The sequence below is a fragment of the Orcinus orca genome, chromosome 8 (assembly GCF_937001465.1).
Source record: "Orcinus orca chromosome 8, mOrcOrc1.1, whole genome shotgun sequence".
NCBI lineage: Eukaryota > Metazoa > Chordata > Mammalia > Artiodactyla > Delphinidae > Orcinus > Orcinus orca.
In genome coordinates, this window is record NC_064566.1 from 100,789,983 (window position 1) to 100,808,510 (window position 18,528).

At 52.2% G+C, this 18,528-nt stretch overlaps 1 protein-coding gene across 5 annotated transcripts in view; it reads left to right on the forward strand.

Annotated features, from left to right (window-relative positions):
• PKNOX2 (PBX/knotted 1 homeobox 2) overlaps positions 1 to 18,528 on the forward strand; it is a 256,856-nt gene that overhangs the window by 227,513 nt on the left and 10,815 nt on the right. For 4 of the 5 annotated variants that reach the window (XM_033407436.2, XM_049713225.1, XM_004280714.3 and 1 more), the window contains 3 exons: positions 10,179 to 10,308; positions 10,748 to 10,845; positions 11,660 to 11,779. The exons of the other annotated variant lie outside the window; for it this stretch is intronic. In XM_033407436.2, coding sequence (XP_033263327.1) covers positions 10,179 to 10,308; positions 10,748 to 10,845; positions 11,660 to 11,779 — 348 coding nt within the window. The remainder of the gene's footprint in view (positions 1 to 10,178; positions 10,309 to 10,747; positions 10,846 to 11,659; positions 11,780 to 18,528) is intronic. 5 annotated transcript variants of the gene reach the window in all.

The following is an 18,528-nucleotide window of genomic DNA, read 5'->3' on the forward strand; positions in this document are numbered from 1 at the left end:
GTTTTCCCTCCTGGGCCCTCCAACCCCAGCTCGAGCTCTGGCATCGGGGGTGTAACCAGGGCAGTGGGAGAAGAAAGGAGGGCCAGAGGGCTTTGCAGCCACAGTGGGCCCCTCAGGCTTGGGGTCCCCGGGCCGACAACTTTGTGTGCAGAAAGCAGGGTCACTGGAGACGCGGGTTAGCAGAGAAGGATAACGTGGGGTCTGGGTGAGCCAGGCCTCGGAGATGCTGTCTGCAAAAATCAGTCCTCCTGGGGAATCCCTGCATTCAGTGCCTCTGAGCTTAGAGGAAAGAGGAAGGAACTTTGATTCCTATCACTGTAAGCATCACATCTGTGCCTGACAGTGAAGCTGGCCCTGGGGTGACCACTGCAGAAAGGCCTCTGATCCGCTTAGAAAGAGGAACTCAGACGATCAGACAAAAACAAAGACACCAAGAAAGAGAGGAGAAGACACTTAGCGAGGTGGTCCCATTTGCTGCTTCTCAGATTTGTCCCTTCATTTCCTCTCGCTGGCCCCACCTACTTGTTCAGGCTTCAGTGGGTAAATAAGGTAATTACACACGAGCTGCTGTCATAGCTTCCTAACCTGCTCTTCTGTCTTCTCTGGCTACCTCGAAGCCCTCCCCCCACACACACACATACACGCATACACACACACACACACACATACACGCATACAGACACACATACACGCATACACACACATACACACACATACATACACACACGCATACACACACACACACACACACACACATTCACATATGCACACCTCAGCCTTCTGCTGCTGCTTTATCTTCTGAAGCTCTATTCAAGCCATTCTCCTGCTTGAAAAGCCCAATTGCCCCCCAGAGTTTTCACATCCTTTCACTTGACATTTGATGCCCTCGTAGGCCACTATGTTTCCACGCCTATATGTTTGGGTGATGACGGCACATCTCTGCAGGACCAAACCCAGCCTCTTCCCCAACGGCAATAATAAGGCTGCTGTCTCCATGGAGGCCTCCCTGACACCCCACCCCAAAGCATGGGCTTTTCTTCCTCTCAACTAACTCCTGGGCACAGTGGGCCATTTATATGGTAAATATCCCATGTGACTTCACGTTTTCCTCTCCTGGTGAATGATAGGCAGCCAGTAAATATCTGTTGAAAGAAGTAATATGATGAGAAATATAGAGAGAAATCAAGGGAGGCAACAGGAAGGCAAAGGAGGAAAGGAGAAGTAGGGAGAAAGACAAAGGGAAAGAAAGACAAATATCAATGGTCACGTTTGCGAGGGAGGTACGGAGAGGCTGAAGGACTAGAGGAAAAGAACAACAAAGACAAAGAGACACAGACCGAGGAAGAGGAGAGTGAGACTGAAGACAGGCAGAGGCAGAAAGGAGTTGGAAACAGAGATGGCGGCAGTCGTGGGGGGAGGGGGAGGGGGTGGGGTCAGTGCAGCGTCCCAGGTGTGTGTCCGGCAGAAGGTGAGCAGGATGTGCCCCGCGCTGCCCCGTCCACATCCCCAGGTCAGGCTCCCATCTCTGCCTCGCCAAGGTGGGCACGGGCTGGCCTGGGCCTTCCCAGGAAGGAGAGACCCTCGGGGCCAAGAGACTCGGTGCAGGAGGCAGGCCTGACTGGGGTCCGGCCGTGGGAGCCAGCTCGGCAGAGGAGAGAGGAGGAGCGTGTGCGTGTGCGTGTGTGTGCGTGTGTGTGTCTGTGCACACATTCGTCATGGTGCGACCTTAATCCCCCCAGCCTGAAATAGCCGCGCCGAGCGCCAGCCTGGCCTGGGGAGGGGTGTCTCCCCTCTGGAACACGATCTTCAGGATCAACATTCCAGCCGCCTGCCAGCTTTGTTGCAAACTGCTGGCTCATGGTTTTGCCTGTGTGCTAATCATTCAGCCTTGTGTTGCAGAGTGGGAGATGTTTTTTTATTCAAATTGGTCCCCCTCTCTCAGATGCCATACTGTGTCCCCACCCAGCTCTGTGAGGTCGGGGCATACTCTCCGCATGGCCTTCCGTTTCTATGGGGAAGGGGGAGTGGAAGGGGGTTCGGAGCGGGGGAGACTGCTTTCAGCAAGCAGGAAAGCTGAACCGGGGTTTCCAAGGACTTGGGCCACAGCCTGTCCTTTCCCCTCTGGAGGAGGCCACCCTGCCCTGCCTGCACCTAATGACACCCAGGATTCTTACTCGGCAGAACCCAGGCTTCCTGTGGGGGCAGATCCTCAGTGAAGAAGCCCTTCCTCGATGGCCCCAAATAAACCATTCCACTGGAGAGACCCTCATGCTCGCCCCCCTCAAGCATTAGTTTGACCTGAAATCCATCCCTCTTTCCCCGTGGAGATTAAACCTCAGCTCTGTTCCAGTGCAAATCGGGCAGAGCCACAGTTCTCATTCACTTGCCGAGCATTTAGGGGACGCTTACTGTATGCACCCCGCTAGGTCCTGGGAGAACACAGGGAACTGTCCATGATGAGTGCCCAGTCTCAGTGGGAGGGAGCTTGAGTCACACCCAAGGATCCAGATGAAATGTGAGCACAGAGTGCTCAGGGGCAAGGGGACCCTGAGGAAGGGCAGGAAGGCAGCCGCCGGAAGGGGTCTGGATTGAGCAAAGCATGTGTATGGCCTGAGGTTGCCCAGTCACCACTCAGCATCCGTCTTCCTCCCCGGGGAAAGCCCAGGCCCCAGCCTGCATGCCCTCATGGCCATTGTCTGTTCCTGCCCAGAGACAGGACGAGCAAACCTCTGTAAGGATCAAACAGGCCAGCAGGAGGACTTTCAAATCCTATTGTGATTGGAGAAGCTGTAGATTCACTGGCCTTGGGAGGACTTCCTAGAGGAGGGGGCATTTCAGGCAAGCTTGGGGGAGTGGAGGGCAGTTAGCAGACTACCTGGGAGCTCTCAGTGTGAATGTTCCCAGGGTAGAGAGAAGTCTGGAGAAGGTAAGGAACAGAGAGAGCCTTTCACAGTCCCTGCAGAGAAGGGGCCGGGGTATGGGGGAAACATCACTCACTCATGCCATGTGCATCTGTTCAAGCACCAATGAGCTTGCTGGGTTCCAAGGGCATGAAAACCACTGTGACACAATCTCTAACTGCGAATGTAATGATGGAGTATCTTGCGGCCAAATTTGTGGGATGTTATGCTTTGAGTCTGATCACCACAGCCAATTGCCAAAGACTTGAAAGGCAGTGGAGAATGTAGGCAATGGGGTAAGGATTGGAGACGCGTTGGAGACAAATGAACCGACTGGCCACCTTTTGAGCTGCTCAGGGAAGAACTGGCAGAGAAAGGGGAGAACGTCCACGTTTATTGAGCTCCCTGGTCCCAAGCACTCTGTGTACCAGGTGCTTGACATAGATTATCTTGCTTATGCCTCACAACCAGCCTGCAAGGTGCACATTATTTTCTCCATTGTACACCCAAGGAAAGGGAAACTCAGAGCAGTTAAGTCACTGGTTCAAGGTCACACACCTACTAAGCAGCAGAGTCAGGGATGAGTCTATTTTCATTTACTAGATCCTTTTACTTCTTCTGTGACACGTAGGAAGGAGAACCAAGCGTCCTGGGCCCTGGGTGGGGAGGCGTGACCCTACCTAGCTGTAGATCAGGGATTCAGAGACCAGCGAGTAAGAAACCAATGACTGGGAAGCAAGAATTTGGATTTGCTAATAGATTGAAAGTAGGGAAGGGAGAGGCCACAGAGTAAGCATGGTTCTGAGATTCCGGGCTCAGCCGACCAGATGTAACTCTGCAGCTGTGCTACTCTCCAGAAACATAGGAAGGGAACTCATCAGTACATCCTCACCTGGGGAAGGGGAAACTTACCTATTGACCCACAGAGTTTGCATTTTCAACATTAGCTGGAGGCCAAGGGCATGGGAAGCCAGCACCTCAGCCCAGCCCCTGGAAGTTCTGCCCCATGGCCGAGCTGGGGGTGGTGACCCACCCTGCAAGGTCACTGCTGAGATGAAAAGGGGACACCCCCAGACCCAAGTGACAGGAAGCTGAGTTCCGGGAGTTCCACTGCCTTTCTCCTTTATGGGTGTTAAGGCTGTCCCTTCTGGGTTCCTAGCCACCCCCCCGGCCTCCGCTCAGGGGCCAGGACCCCAAGGGGGCGGCCCTGCCAGGCTCAGAAACCTGAGTGGCTCCCTCTTTCTGAGAGAATGTTCCTTAAGAGCAGCAGCAGCTGCTGTTCCCTTGAGACGAAAGCTCCCAACTGGAGTGGAACAGGAATGGGATTAGGTGGCTTGCGTACATGTGATTGGCTTCCCCGGGTTTGGGAACCCAGCTTTTCCCAGCCTGAGACAGCACGCTGGCTCTGCCGGAACTGGAGGGACGCGGCCAAGAACACGGTGTCTGGGGACAGTGGCAATGTCCCTGCCCCCCACAGGCACACGCTCACCCCGCTCCAGGCTGAAGCCCACGTAGGCCACCCATCTACTGAGCATCTATCCTGCACCCAGCGCTGTGCTAGGCAGTTTGGGGGAATTCAAAGAAAGACCCCTCTTTCCCTGAAAACCCTGCAACCAAGCAGGGGGAGGTGACACGCGCATGAGAGAGAACCCTTGTGCTGCCTGCCCAGCATATCAGGCTGACAGGGAGCATTAAGGGAGTCAAGAGGATGGGCCGAGGGCTTGCCCGGGTGGGTCAAGACAAGCTCTCCAGCAGACCAGCTCCCCACCCCCAGTCTAGGCAAGTTAGCAACAAACCCGTCCTCCTGGGAGGCTCCGGAGGCTTTAGGGAGGATGGTCTGGGCTGGTGGATCAGCAGAGACCCCTAGTGGCCTGGGGGGGGATGGCAGACAGCCGGGGCCCCCACTCCCGCTGCCCCCCCACTCCCTCCACCCACTCACGATACATCCCAGGGAATGGCGTTGGTTTTTCTAAAATCCCCAACCGGAAGGGCCTTCGCAAGGTCATCCAGTTCACTCCCCTGTTTCACAGGCATCCTAGTACAATAAAAATCACAGCTATTTCAAAATAACTTAAAGGAAAACTTTTCTAATCAGTCCTTTCCTTCACTCCTTCATTTCTTCTTACCATCGTGGTTTCTTCCAGGAGTTTCTTCCTTGAGTGGAAATTAAGTCTTCCCACGCAGCATAAGCCCTTTCGCTATTAACAGTGAAGAAAGATGGCTTGAGGGGCTGACACAGCTCCTCCTGGGCTGACATCAGACCATCGTGTCAGAGTTCACAGTCAATGCCAGTTCATTTGTTCCCCGCCGTCTCCACCCTCCGCTTCCAAAAGTAATTGCAGAGCCTTTCACTTTTTCTTAGTAATGGCTTCCTTTTGAACAAGTCATCTTTTTTTGTTCCAAAAATGAAATGTGGAGTAAAACTCACCCAGTGACCACTGTGGTTCAGAAAGAATGACTGATGGCCCCAGGACGCGAGGGCCTGGAAGCTGGCCCACGGGTGGCGTCCAGGAGTGCGAGCTCTCAGCCATCCTAAAGCTGCTCCCCTACCTCGCTGTGCCCCTCCCGAGAGGCTCTTGGCCTCTCTGTGTCTCTGGGAAACAGCACACAAGGAGCAACAGTGGGATGAGGTCTGTGGAGGCCAGCTCGTTGACTTCCATCTGACTTCTTGGTCACCTGGTCCATGCCCTAAAAGACGTCATTGCTGGGGAACTCTAAGTTTTCAGCCTTTTGGCCCATTTCCTACTAGAAAGTAAGAGACTGATGCTCCCCAGCCTGATGGAACGGCTCCACCAGAAGAGCCAGGAAAGTGCCCATGATTCCCAGCCTTCCGGCAGCTTCCAGAGGCTTGCGGACACCACTGTCATGCTCCTGATCACGGCAAAGAATTCCTGGACAACTCAAGCAGGGATGTGAGTCTCCGGATGTTGAAATATCACTGAAACTACCAGATGTGCTTCTAGCCTCTTCATGAGGCCAAGGAGCCTGGCAGGAAACAGCTCTGTGTGGGTCTAGGCAGAGCACCATCTACCTGGTTTGGAGTCTGTTGAGACCCAGGAGGAAGCTGTCGAGAAGATAATAACACTGTGTGCTTAGCCAACATCTTCTCCCCAGGGGGCTCCCACTGCCGCTGTCGTAGATCCTTCCTCAGAAAAGACCAGTGCACGGTCTCCAGAGACGCAGCCCCATTGTCTCTGTAGAGACAAGGTTCTAGCGGGCTGGAAACTAAGGCGTGACCAGAAATAGTTGCGAAGTCAAGTCTCGGAGCTCGTCTGGGACAGAGACCGCAGCTTTGACTTCTGGGGCTTGGCCTTGGCCCAGGAACACCGAAGGCAGGGAGGCAGGAACGAAGGGGCATGTGTCAAGGCGTGACCACCACTGCTAGGCGTGCAGCCCCAGATGAACCTCTGCTGTTGCTAAGTAAGGAACCCACGAGGCCCTACGTGTCTAGGACAGGTTTTAAACCCTGGTTGTGTCATTCCCTAGTGGCGCGACTTTAGCCAAAGGAAGTGGGAAATGATTTATTGGGTGCCTAAATGTGCCGGACACTGTGCTTACCTTGGAGCCTGGCTGTCTCACTCCAAAGTTCATCTCTCCATGGGAGCATCGGTGCTACACTTGGAGCCAGAAGACCTGGGTTCGAGGCAGAGCCATGTGACTCAAGAAGGTCACTTCCATTCTCTGGACCTCAATTCCTCTTCAGGCAAATAGAAGAATCTCTCCTCTGCTGACCCCATAGGTAGTGGTGAGATTAAAATGAAATAGCACAGTGAAAGAATGCTCTCTGATATTCAGTGTGTATGATAAATAGGTAGTTTTTAGACCCATCTGATCTTTGGGACCATGTGAGGGAGGTTTTTAAAAAACACAGATTGCTGATGGTCTAATTCAATGGTCCTAAGAATCTGTGTCTTAAAAAAACACCCCAGTGGGGACTTCCCTGGTGGTCCAGTGGTAAAGAATCTGCTTTACAATGCAGGGGACACAGGTTCGATCCCTGGGCAGGGAACTAAGATCCCACGTGCCTCTGGGCAACTAAGCCCATACGCCATAAGTATTGAGCTCGCGCGCCTCACCTAGAGAGCCCACGTGCCACAAACTACAGAGCCCACACGCCCTGGAGCCCACGCTCCACAACTAGAGAGAAGCCACCACAGCGAAGAGCTCGCGCTGCAACAAAAGATCCCGCATGCATCAACTAAGACCCGATGTAGCCAATAATAAATAAAAACAAAACAAAAAAAACACCCCAGTTCTCAGGCAGGTTTGTGAAACAGCTCATATTTTCAAATGTAAGAGATGAATATCATTTCCCCAGACCTCAGGGATGCCAAGTTTTCGCTTCCTCTCTTTGTCCCAGCTAAGGTGGGGCCAGCCCAGGCCCTGCCCACGGTCTCTACCCATGAAGTTCTCCGTCCCATTCCTTTACTAATGTAACTTGGCCTCTTAGCACCTCCCAGCAAAGACCCAGAGTAGGAGGAGAGGGTAGGAAAGAGAAGGGTCTGAGCCAATGCGTAAATTGCCTTTAGTTACCTAAACTGGGGAAGCTGGCATGGAGGCTAGCCAAGCCACAAGTCTGAGAGCCAGCCAGAGTTTGAATACGCCGGTGATAGCTCGCCCTTTTGCCTCTGCTAGTAAAAATGTGTTGGTTGAATCCCAAGGCATACATCTTATATTTATTTTACTGGCTTTGCCTGTGTTTTCCTAACCTTGGTGGATATTTTTTCCGTGGGGCAGGGGGTGGGGTTGGAGGAGAAAGTCTGGGACAACTTTTTACGTTTGAAATTCCCAAATATCCTTATTCGATGACGAGCACTGTGGCATGGGTGATTCCAAACCAGAGACTGTTGAAAAGTCACTGCCATTAGTTTTAGGGTGAGTGGCATGGAGTGGATACCCCGCCCCCCATTAAATTTACCTTCCACGTTTGTCTCAGCCTCACGTCATCTCAGTATTGCTTTACACCCTGGGAGAATGGTTGGCTGGGAGTTTGGGACGAGGGGAGCTCAAGCTTGGAGCAGACTCACAGCTGAAGAGTCAGGCTTTGAGGATTCCTGGGTGTTAGCAACGAGCCAGAGACTGAGGCATGAGGTGCTAATTCCCAATCCACCTTCATTCCTTGGGTGCCCACGCTGTTCCGTACTTCCAGGTTTGGGCTGTTTTTAATCTGCTCACTTGCCTTCAACAGCTATTGAACCGCTGTGATTCCAGGAGCACCTTGCAGCCCAGTTCTTGGCCCAGGGTGTGGGTCCAGTGTTTGTGGAGGACGGAGGACTGTGTTCTAGCCCTGTTGCTGCTACCCAGCTGGGGGACCGTGGGCAAGTCGCTTGGATGTCTAAGCCTCAGTTCCTTATTTGTACCTCAGGGAGCTGAAATACTCAGATTGTAAGGGCCCTTCCAGTCTCTAGGCTTCTGCAGGTCAGACTCAGCATTACCCCGGAGCTGTACAAATGAGAAGGCCAAGAATTCTGCTCAAAGAATAAACCTCGCTGGTGGGGAGGCCCTCGCCGATCCCAGAAAGGAAAAGTTGAGGCAGGAGCCGCTCCCTCCCTTCCCCAAGGTCACAGCTGCAGAGGTGAGCCGAGTATGGGAGCGAGGCCTCCTCCCAGGAGCCAGATGGGAGGCCCCAGCACGGAGGAGGGGAAGCCAGGCTCCCGCCCCGCTGTTGCGTATTTATAGCCCTGAGCCGGACACTACAGGAGGGTAGGAAAGGCAGCTCGGAGGAGATGCCAAGGGGGGTTAAGCAGCTGAATCGAATGAGACGTGTAAGTCAGGACCGACTGCCTCTTTCTGTGAGAGGCTTGGCCAGCTTCCCGGGTGCCAGGGTCTGGGAGGTGATGCGCCCTAGCTGCCCCCTGGCCTTTGATGCTTCTCCTTTGTCTGTCGCTCCCTGTGTGCCGTCACTGGCTCCAGGTTTCCTCCAAGCACACGTTTCTCTTCACTCCACACTCTAGACCTTCCTGCAGCCTAAGGCCCAAGCTCCTCTCGTCCTAAAACCAAAGCTAGGAAGCCAGGGGCCTCCTTTTCCCCCTATTTCCTTGGCCGTTTTCCTGCCTAATTCCTTCCAGCTGGCCTTTTGGGCAGGTTACCCGGTTCAAGCCCTGTTTTTACACGTGGGCCTGTGGTCGGGGGCACCGGAGGCTAGGCGCTAAGCGACCCTGGTGGGTCTCCTTGGGCTCCGGGCACTACACCTCATTCGCGCCTGCCTTGCTGTCTCCAGATGAAGCCTGGAGACCCCGACCTCTCACACCCAATTCCTTCCTCACGAACCCTCCCGAAAAGAGCAGAGCGCCCGGCCGCCAAGCAGGGAGGCCTTGCTGCCCTTCTTGGAGACCCACGGCCGAGCTTCCCTCCTGTCCCTCTACATCAAGTCTAAGCGGTCCTAGCCCAGCTCTTACGTGGCAATGATGAGGGTACCAGGGGGAAAAATGGTTTTCTTAGCTGCTTTGCATTGTCTGGGGGAAACGGGCAGGCAGTGACAGTGTGGGGCGGAAGGGACCTCCGTGGTGGGCTCTGTGTTGGGGGCCTGAGGGAGAGGAAGCAGCCCATGGAATGTGCCCGAGGCTGGCAGAGGGGAGGCTCACGTGAGATTCCTGGAAGACAGGTTATGAAGGGGCCAGGCGGCTATATTTTATTATTATTTAGCAAATATTTTAGTAGCCGTGATGTGTCAGGCCCTAAACTACGTGCTAAGGATACAAAGAGAACATGTCGGAGGCCCCTTTGTGTGGATCTTGGTGTAATAAGTGCTGCGATACAGGTACGGGGAAGCGAGGCCCTGCGGTGGGGGTGGGGCATCTGGAGACAACTGAGTGCGAAGGATGTGCAGGTGAAGCGCTGGCCTGGGGTTGGAATCACCTGGGGAGCTTTCAACAACCGCCCCTCCCCCCCCCCCCCCCCCCCCCCGCGCCGAAAGCCCTGGCCACACCCCTGACCAATTAAATTAGAATCGCCGGGGATGGAACCTAGGTACGGATACCGGAACTTGCAAAGTGAAGCCAAGGTGCGGACCACTGGTTTCTGGGATAATTTACGTCTCAGGTTTGCAGGGGAATGGAATGGCTAAATGCATGACTATTGTTGGTTGGTTTTTTTTCAGATTGAGCCTTCTTCACACTTTCTAGGGAGCCATGAGAATTGCTTTCTGGATTTGGGTCTGAGAGGAGCAGGAAAAGGGAGGAGGCAAGGCAGGAAGGGGGGGGGGAGAGGAGAAATTTGGGGCTGTGGCATCTAAGCTCTTAGTGGCATTGTCACAAACCACGCCTCCCTTACTGCCAGGACCTCCTTCAGAATTCCCCCAGTTCCATGTCCGGAGTCTCCAATAACCCCCAGGGGATTGTGGTCCCAGCCTCAGCGCTCCAGCAGGGCAACATCGCCATGACAACTGTCAACTCACAAGTGGTGTCAGGTGTGTGCAGCGGATTGTGGGGAACACCCCTGGGAGGAGGCCGGGTGGCCCTGAGGGAATTCCAGGGTTGGGGGGCAGGGCACTGAACAAAACGTCCTAGGAAATGGGAGAGGTGCCCCCTGCCGAGGGAGGGGCTTCCAGCTGCGTTTCTTGACTAAAGTGTTCTGTAAGCTTATAGATGGTTAGCAAGACCTAATGATGGTGGTTTGGAACAAATTTGGGTCAAAGTCTCATAAGCCCGTCAGAGACCCTTCCGCAAACACACAGAGAGACTCTATTCTCTGGACCCCATCCCCGTCCCACCCCTCCTCCACAGGGGCTGAATGCCTCCAGAGTAGAGGGTGTTTACACGTGAGTGCCAAGGGCATTGGGAACCCTGCTTGCCCTCACTCCTACCCACCCCTATGGCAGGGGACTCCAAAAGTGGTTGTCTCCTCAGGTGGAGCCTTATACCAGCCGGTTACCATGGTAACCTCCCAGGGTCAGGTGGTCACCCAAGCAATCCCCCAGGGAGCCATCCAGATCCAGAACACACAGGTGAGTGTGTGTGTGCAGTGTAGGTGTGTGCGTATGTGCATGGGTTGGGGGGAGGGCAACCGTGACGCTTTACTGCCTGCTAGGCACTTTACACCGGTAACTCCTTACATCCTCATTAGTCCTCTAAGGAGTATCATTACCCCCACTTGACAGAAAAGAAGGTGGGTGTTGGAACGGTTTTATCAACTGGGATTTTGCTGCCTCTCGGGGTTACATCGAGGGATCCTGCACTTCCTATTCCTGGTCTACACTGCGAGCCACTCTGTAGCTCAGTGGGGTAGAGCGTACACAAGGGAGCCAGGGTGGGAGTGAGAAGATCTGAAGTCAGAGGACCGAGATCTGACATTAACTCTGCCATCTCGGATGAGTCACCTAACCTCTCTGAGCCTCTGAGTTTTTATCCATAGATGAGGGATTGACACCAGCTGCACACTAGACCCACCAGCCTACAGAGCTGATGTGAGGGCTGACCATGGTAATGGATAGGAAAGCGCTGTGCAGACTCTAACGTACCCCAGGAATGCTAATAACTATTGGATGGTTTACGGCCAATCTCTCTCTCCTGTGCCCTTTGCATGACCCTGTTTCCTCTGTCTCCTCTCTCATCCCCTTCTCCTCCCTCTTCGCCGTCTTCCCTTCTCCCATCCTCTGAGAGGCTGGCGCTGGGTGACAGGAAAGGTAACCTCCCCCGGGCCCTCAGAATGAGTTGGGAAAGGGGACTGGCAGCGAGAGGCTGCTGTCTCTATGGCAACAGGTCCCTAGCCGCTGGCCCGCCAGGCTGCTGATGCTGATTTTTTCTCCACGTGCCCTGAAGGTTAACCTTGACCTCACCTCCCTCCTGGAAAATGAGGATAAGAAGTCCAAGAACAAACGAGGAGTCTTGCCCAAGCATGCCACCAATATAATGCGTTCTTGGCTCTTCCAGCATCTCATGGTGAGTGTGTGTGTGTGTGTTGGGGTGTGGAGTTGCAGCGTGGGGTATGAATAAGCCCTGGGGCACCAGACCATCATCCCTAGATCTGCAGAGGGTGTGGCCTCAAAGAGAGGCCCTCTGATAGGGATACCATCTTCCAGAGGCCAGGGCAGAGGGAGGCTTAAATGGGACCTACAGCTGGGAGTTCCAGTGCTTGCGGCTGCTGCCTCAAAAAAGTGTGACATCGATGAGGGAATGGGGACAGACACATTCTGGAGAGAACGCAGTACTGGGCTAGTGGACAGGGTGGTTTCAGGGACAGGGTGAGATTCCGTGGGAGCCGGGGCTGTGCTTACTGGTTCAGAACCTCCTCCCGCGGTCAGCCATGCTCACCCCTGACCTCTCCCGTGGAAGAAAATGCTGATTCTCCATCAGGACTCTTCTGCTTCCCGAGTCCTCAGTACGGAGGGAAGCAGAGGGTGTGCGTCCATTTCCCTCTGATCAGGGCAGCCAGAGGAGGCACAGACTGGGGAGCCGTGGCTGAGCCCACCCCCCGGAGGAGCCGCCCAGGCAGAAATCCTGGCCTCACGTAACCAGCCGAGCTCAGAAACGCAGAGCAGTTGCTTTCATAGCCTCTTTCGTAAAATGACGACACGGCCTCAGATTTAAGTATAATGTTTATAAAGCACCTGCCCTGTGCCCCTACCATGACGGTAGTTGTGTTTGTGTGCAGTGTAAGTGGCAGCAGACAGGCCTTGACTATCAGAAGTGACTTTAACACTATTATCACTAGCAACCTCCTAGTATCATTCAAGGACTGGAGCAATAAAGAAAGCCAGTGACTCTGGGCTGAGTGTGTGTGTGTGTGTGTGTGTGTGTGTGTGTGTGTGTGTGTGTGTGTGTGTGTCTGGGGTGGGGAGGTAGATTCTTCGAGCACAGACGGGCTCCCAGTGGACTGCAAGCTCTTGGCCTGGCATGAGTACTAGACACACAGACAGAAGACAGATACCAAGCTTGGGGCTGTAGATATATTGGTCGGAAAAGTGTGGGGAAGAATCAGGAGTTAGGGGGACTCTTTCTTCAGAGACAAGGAGACAAAGCCAGCGGATCGTGGGAACTAATTAATCAGTCAGTCGTCAGCCCTTTATTTGAAATGGAAGTACCTCCAAGAGCCAGGGCGCCCAGGCCCAGGTGGTCCTAGGATCTGGGGATCTTAGGATCTCCTGCCCCCCAGCAGATGGCCAGAACTGCTCTGAGGTGCGGGATGTGGCCTGAGCTCTGCGCCCCCCACCCTCCCCGCCGGCGCTGGGGAATGAGGACTCGGGGCCGCCCCAGCGTTTGCTGAGGAAGCACATCTTGAAGGCACAACCTTGGGAGCAAACAATAATCAAATTTGGAGAGAAAGTGCTGGAAGGCTGAGGGTTAAAGCCAGGAAAGGAGGTTGGAGAGACTCCCGGAGCCTAGTGATGGAGCCAGGTGCAGCCTCGGCCTGTTGTTCTGACTCAGTATCTGGAGCTCGCGGTGGGGATGCCCAGGTCTCCTGCCTGTTCTCTCTTCCATGTTGTTAGAGAGCCAGAGGGCTCAGATGGACTCGGTGGCCCTGAGAGCCCAGTGTCTGTGCGAAGCTCCCAGCCCCAGCGCCGGGAAGAGGGCCTCTGTAGGGGAGGTTCTGTCTCTGTGCACTGAGCTGTAACACCCAAGTTGGGGGCATCCAGGCTACCTCCCCGGCCCCAGCCATGGACCTAGAGGAGGCCATGTGTTACGTTGTGTTGCTGTGTAACTGTAGGGCTGTGGGTTTGGTGGAAAGCTCATGGGCTTTTGAGGCAACCAAACCCAGCTTCACATCTAGGCTTTCCCTCTTCCTCTGTGATCTGGCCACACTCACCTCTTGTGGCGATCATGACGGAGCAGTGAAATGAGTGCAAAGACCCTAGCACACTGGGTCTTATTAAACGTTCGTTCCCTCGCTTCTCTTCCTTTCCTTACCCCCATCCTGTGCATGTTTGAAGACTGATGTGAACACACCTACAGCCTTACTTCTGAGGGGAGAAAAGGCAAGTATAGGAGGGAGAGGAGCCTGACGTCCAGGCCAGTGCCCCCCGCTGACTCCTGTCACTTCCGGTGCCTCCCGTACCCGATGGCAACTCACCCCTGAGTTAAGTCTTCAGCCTGAGACAGAGGGTCACACTATCCATCCCTCCTCTGACCTTGGACTCAGTTCATGTCCTGCCTCTCGCCCTGCCCTTCGCCCCCCCGCCCCGCTGAGCCCCCTCAAAGGCTCAGGGTCTTTCCCTTCCACTCTACGACCACCTCCACCCGGACGTGGGAAGGCAGAGGAAGGTAGAGGCAGGGAAGAGAGGGTGTAGCAGCTGAGCACAAAGCAGAGGGGAAAGAAGGACCCAGGTTAGAGCTGTAGGAGGGACCTGGAACGATGGCGGGGACTTGCTGAACAGTGTGAGTGAGCCCGTCACCCGCCCCAGGCCCTCTGCAGCGCAGAGTGCACTCAGTGTGGATACCGTCGATAAAGCACTTGACATTGGCAAGTCCTCCCCCACTTAATGCCTTCCCCACAGAGGCCATGGAGAGAGGACAAGAGAGTGACCCATGGGCCTTTAAAGTCAGAACTCAGAACTTCTGGAAGAGGGGGAGGAAGAAGATGGGGAGAAGTCTAGGCTCTAGGGACTTAGCATGATGCAGTTGTCCCCTGCAGGCCAAGGCTGGCTCCCCAGATACAAGTGGGCACACAGTTCCCCTAAACCCCAGCTCAGGAAAAAGCCTTGGTAACAGGGCGCAGTGGAAAGAAGACAGGCTTTCAAGCCAGACAGGCAGGTGTATGAATTGAGGCCCTTCCACTAGCTGGGCAATCACTTTATTTCTTTGAAAAAGGAGATAATACCCATTTTCCATGGTTCAGAAAACTAAATGAGCTAACTTATGTAAAGAGCCATGCCTGATACACAATCACACTCAAGAAGTGTGAACTTTCTAGAACAGCAGACCAAGAGCAAGTTGTTGAGGCCAAGGCCCAACATCTGTGAAAGTTATTTAGAGGTGGATGGCTGATCTGTTGTTCTGATCTGTAATACCTCCTGATTCTCCCATCATTTGACCCTAAGAATACATTGACTAATACTGTTACCTACCTGTTCTGTGTGTATATGTGTGTGTCGAATCTACATGTTGTATATCTCTGACTCAGCTGTAAATTGTTTAAGAATAGAGATCATACATGATACCTCTTCTCTGGGCCCCAAAGCATTGCTTCCCAAAGTGGGTACCTTTACAGGATGTAATAGGTGTTGCTCCCAAGAAAGGGTACCCTGATGAAACAGATTTGGGAAAATCTGGTTATACGAAGTTTAGCTTATTTCTTTACCCTTAGTATACTAGGGGGGCATCGTGAGTTTGCAAGAGGGGGCATGGCTTGAAGCTTTTCCCAAATATTTGATCACTCTGAGTCACTCTTGTTTTCATTGTTGCTCTGAGAACAAGTCTGAGACTGTAGTTCTTGGAGAACCCCACTCTGTGGCAACATTGTATTAGGCATATAGTAGCTGTTCAGTCTTAGAAAAGGTATGAAAAAGGGCAGATCTCAATATCAGTGATGTTCTCGTATCCAGTGCAGGGGAGACAACTAATTTGTTGATTGTTTAATTGGAAAAGTTGATTGAAGAAAGAAACAACCATTAAAAAGATACATTTTATTTTTTTAATTTATTTTATTGAAGTAGAGTTGATTTACGATGTTGTGTTAACTTCTGCTGTACAGCAAAGTGACTCAGTTATATATATATATATGTTTACATTCTTTTTCATATTCTTTTCCATTATGGTTTATCACAGGATATTGAATATAGGTCCCTGTGCTGTACAGTACGACCTTGTTGTTTATCCATCCTATATATACTAGTTTACATCTGCTAACCCGAAACTCCCAATCCTTCCCTCCCACACCCCCATCCCCCTTGGCAACCACAAGTCTGTTCTCTGCATCTGTGAGTCTGTTTCTGTTTCATAGATATATTCATTTGCGTCATATTTGAGATTCCACATACAAGTGATATCGTATGGTATTTGTCTTTCTCTTTCTGACTTACTTCACTTAGTATGATAATTTCTAGTCCGTCCATGTTGCTGCAGATGGCGTTATTTCAGCCATTTTTATGGCGGAGTGGTATTCCAGTGTGTGTGTGTGTGTGTGTGTGTGTGTGTGTGTGTGTGTGTGTGTGTGTGTGTGTGTGTATACCACATCTTCTTTATCCATTTATCTGCTGATGGACGTTTAGGTTGTGTCCGTGTCTTGGCTATTGTGAATAGTGCTGCTATGAACATAGGGGTACCTGTAAGATACATTTTATTTTGATTTAAAAGACATACATAATATATTTGTTTGCTAATGTTTTGATATAAGGACAAGGTCATTTTCTGATTAAAGTTTGTCATTTTACTTGCACAAACTTCTCCTATAAGATCTATAAATTTCATCTTTATTTAAAATGGAATAAGAACTTTGGCTTTGGGGAAGTAATCTGTCTGCAGGATATTTCTAGATTTTTATTGTGTATCCCAGTCTCTTATACTTGTCTCACCTGGTCTCACTTTGAAGCAAATTTGGGTCTGGAGTCTTTCCAAAGCACTCCGCTTAGTTTTCTTAGCAACAACTCTTGCTTTTTGCATTCATATTTTATTGGTTTACAGAATAAAGTTACATAATTACAGTAACACGTATAACTGGCATACACTAGTCAACACAAACACTGCTGACTTTCTGACAAGCACATAAATTGGCTAATGAACATTCTACAGAGTAATCTATTCATCTCAAGCCGTCAGGATACTGTAGACAGCAGTTCTAATGGTTGACAGCAGAAAGGGAGAGCGTGGTATAATCTGTAGACTTGTTTAATAGAGATCGCTTATTAGAACTTCTATTGTAGATGCTGGTTTTCCTGTTTTCTTCTTTCCCTCAGGCAGAAGTTAGTATTCTTTGATTCCTTTTGCCCTGTGTCCGAGGCTTCTTGTCATTTCCACTGTTCTGGGGCACTAGCAGCTATAGAAATGTATTCAGATGACAGCATGCTCCTGAGATGGAGGCTAAACCCCGGAGCCTTTTTGCTGTTAGGCTGCGGTGAGACTGGAATGGTTTCATCCATCAGTTCCTTGCTTCTGGGTCCCTGAAGAATCCAGTGAGATTTTCTTGCTACTGCATTTTGGCTGAAAGCAGCTAAACTCCTGCTGGAAGCAGTCATTCCATTACAAATCCAGATAGGGTGAGAAACCCTGGCAGAGGGTCCTCTCCGTGGAGGACTGAGGGAGGGGCGCAGCTCAGCCCCCGCTTCTGCCCTCATCCCCTCTTGTCCAGATCCCAGCCTCCCCCTGTCCTGCCTGGGTGATTCTGCCTATTTCCGTCAAAAATGTGCCTGTTCTCTGTGCTGCTGTTACCCAAGCACAGGAGCAAGTTTACAGAGTATTTTCTGAGGGTGGGGGGAGCCTAGAGAAGAAACCAAGCCCCAGCGGCCCTGCCACCATCAAAGGAGCCCCTCCTCCCTTAGCTACTTCTGTGCGCCGGGGTGCGGGCCAAGCATCTTCCTGCATCATCTCGTTTCACCCGCCCAGCCGGTGGGTGAAATGATCCTCATTTTACCAATAACAAAACTAGGCTCCATGAAGGTAACGCATTCCCCAAGGTCCCGCAGGATTTGAACCCAGGTCTGTGTGGCTTGAGCCTCTAACGTCTCACCCACTAGGCTGTTACTGCCTCTGCATTGACGCAAGAAACCACAGCATCTCTCAGCTCCCATGCAAAGTCTAGGTAAAGCAAAGGGGGACCCCGACCCTCAGCGGAGGCCCAGAGCCCCATCCTGGGACAGCTGCAGGATTTTGATAGCCGGGCCCTAGTTTTAGATACAGTGAGGCTGTCTTACTATCTCATCCCTCCTCTTCCTTCCGTATCCATCACATCCACAAGCCCGGCACGCATCCAGCCAGGGTCACAGTTGCACTCTGCTTGCAGCCATCTCGCCCCTGCCCCACAGAGCTGAGGACCTTGCTCCAGGGCCCTCGTATAAACTCGGCTATAGTCACAAAAGCCGAGTGCACAAAAACACCAGGGGCCTTCTCTGTTTGATTCTTTTGGTATTGAAATATAACTCACATGCCATAAAATTCACTCTTTTTAACTGTACAATTCAGAGGTTTCAAGTATATTTACAAAGCTCTGCGATCATTACCACTATCTCATTCCAGACTATTTCATCACCCTGGAAAGAAACCCTGTACCCATTAGCCGTCCCTCCCCTGCCTCTAGAAGCCAGCGATCTACTTTCTGTCTAGATGGGTTTGCCTGTTTTGGGTAATTCACGTGAAGGAAATCGTACGATATGGAGTCTTTTGTGACTGACTTCTTCCATTTAGCGTGATGTGTTCAGGGTTCATCCGTATTGTACCCTATAGCAGTGCTTCCTTCCTGTGTATGACTGAACAGTGTCCCATTGTGTAGATAGACCACATTTTGTTTATCCGTTCATCAGTTTATGGACATTTGGGTTGTTTCAACTTTTGGGCCTTGAGTGATACTGCTACACACATGCATGTACACCCCACGATTCTGAGCCCGTCCTTATCTGTGAGATTCCTTGTCAGATTGCCAGCTATCCTCACCCACAGGGCTAGAGCCTCACATGCTGGGCTCATCCCTGCTGGGAGAAACAGGGTTGCTGCACACCCGGGTACAGAGTGTGCCCTGCACAAGGGCTCCCAGCCGGGGAAGG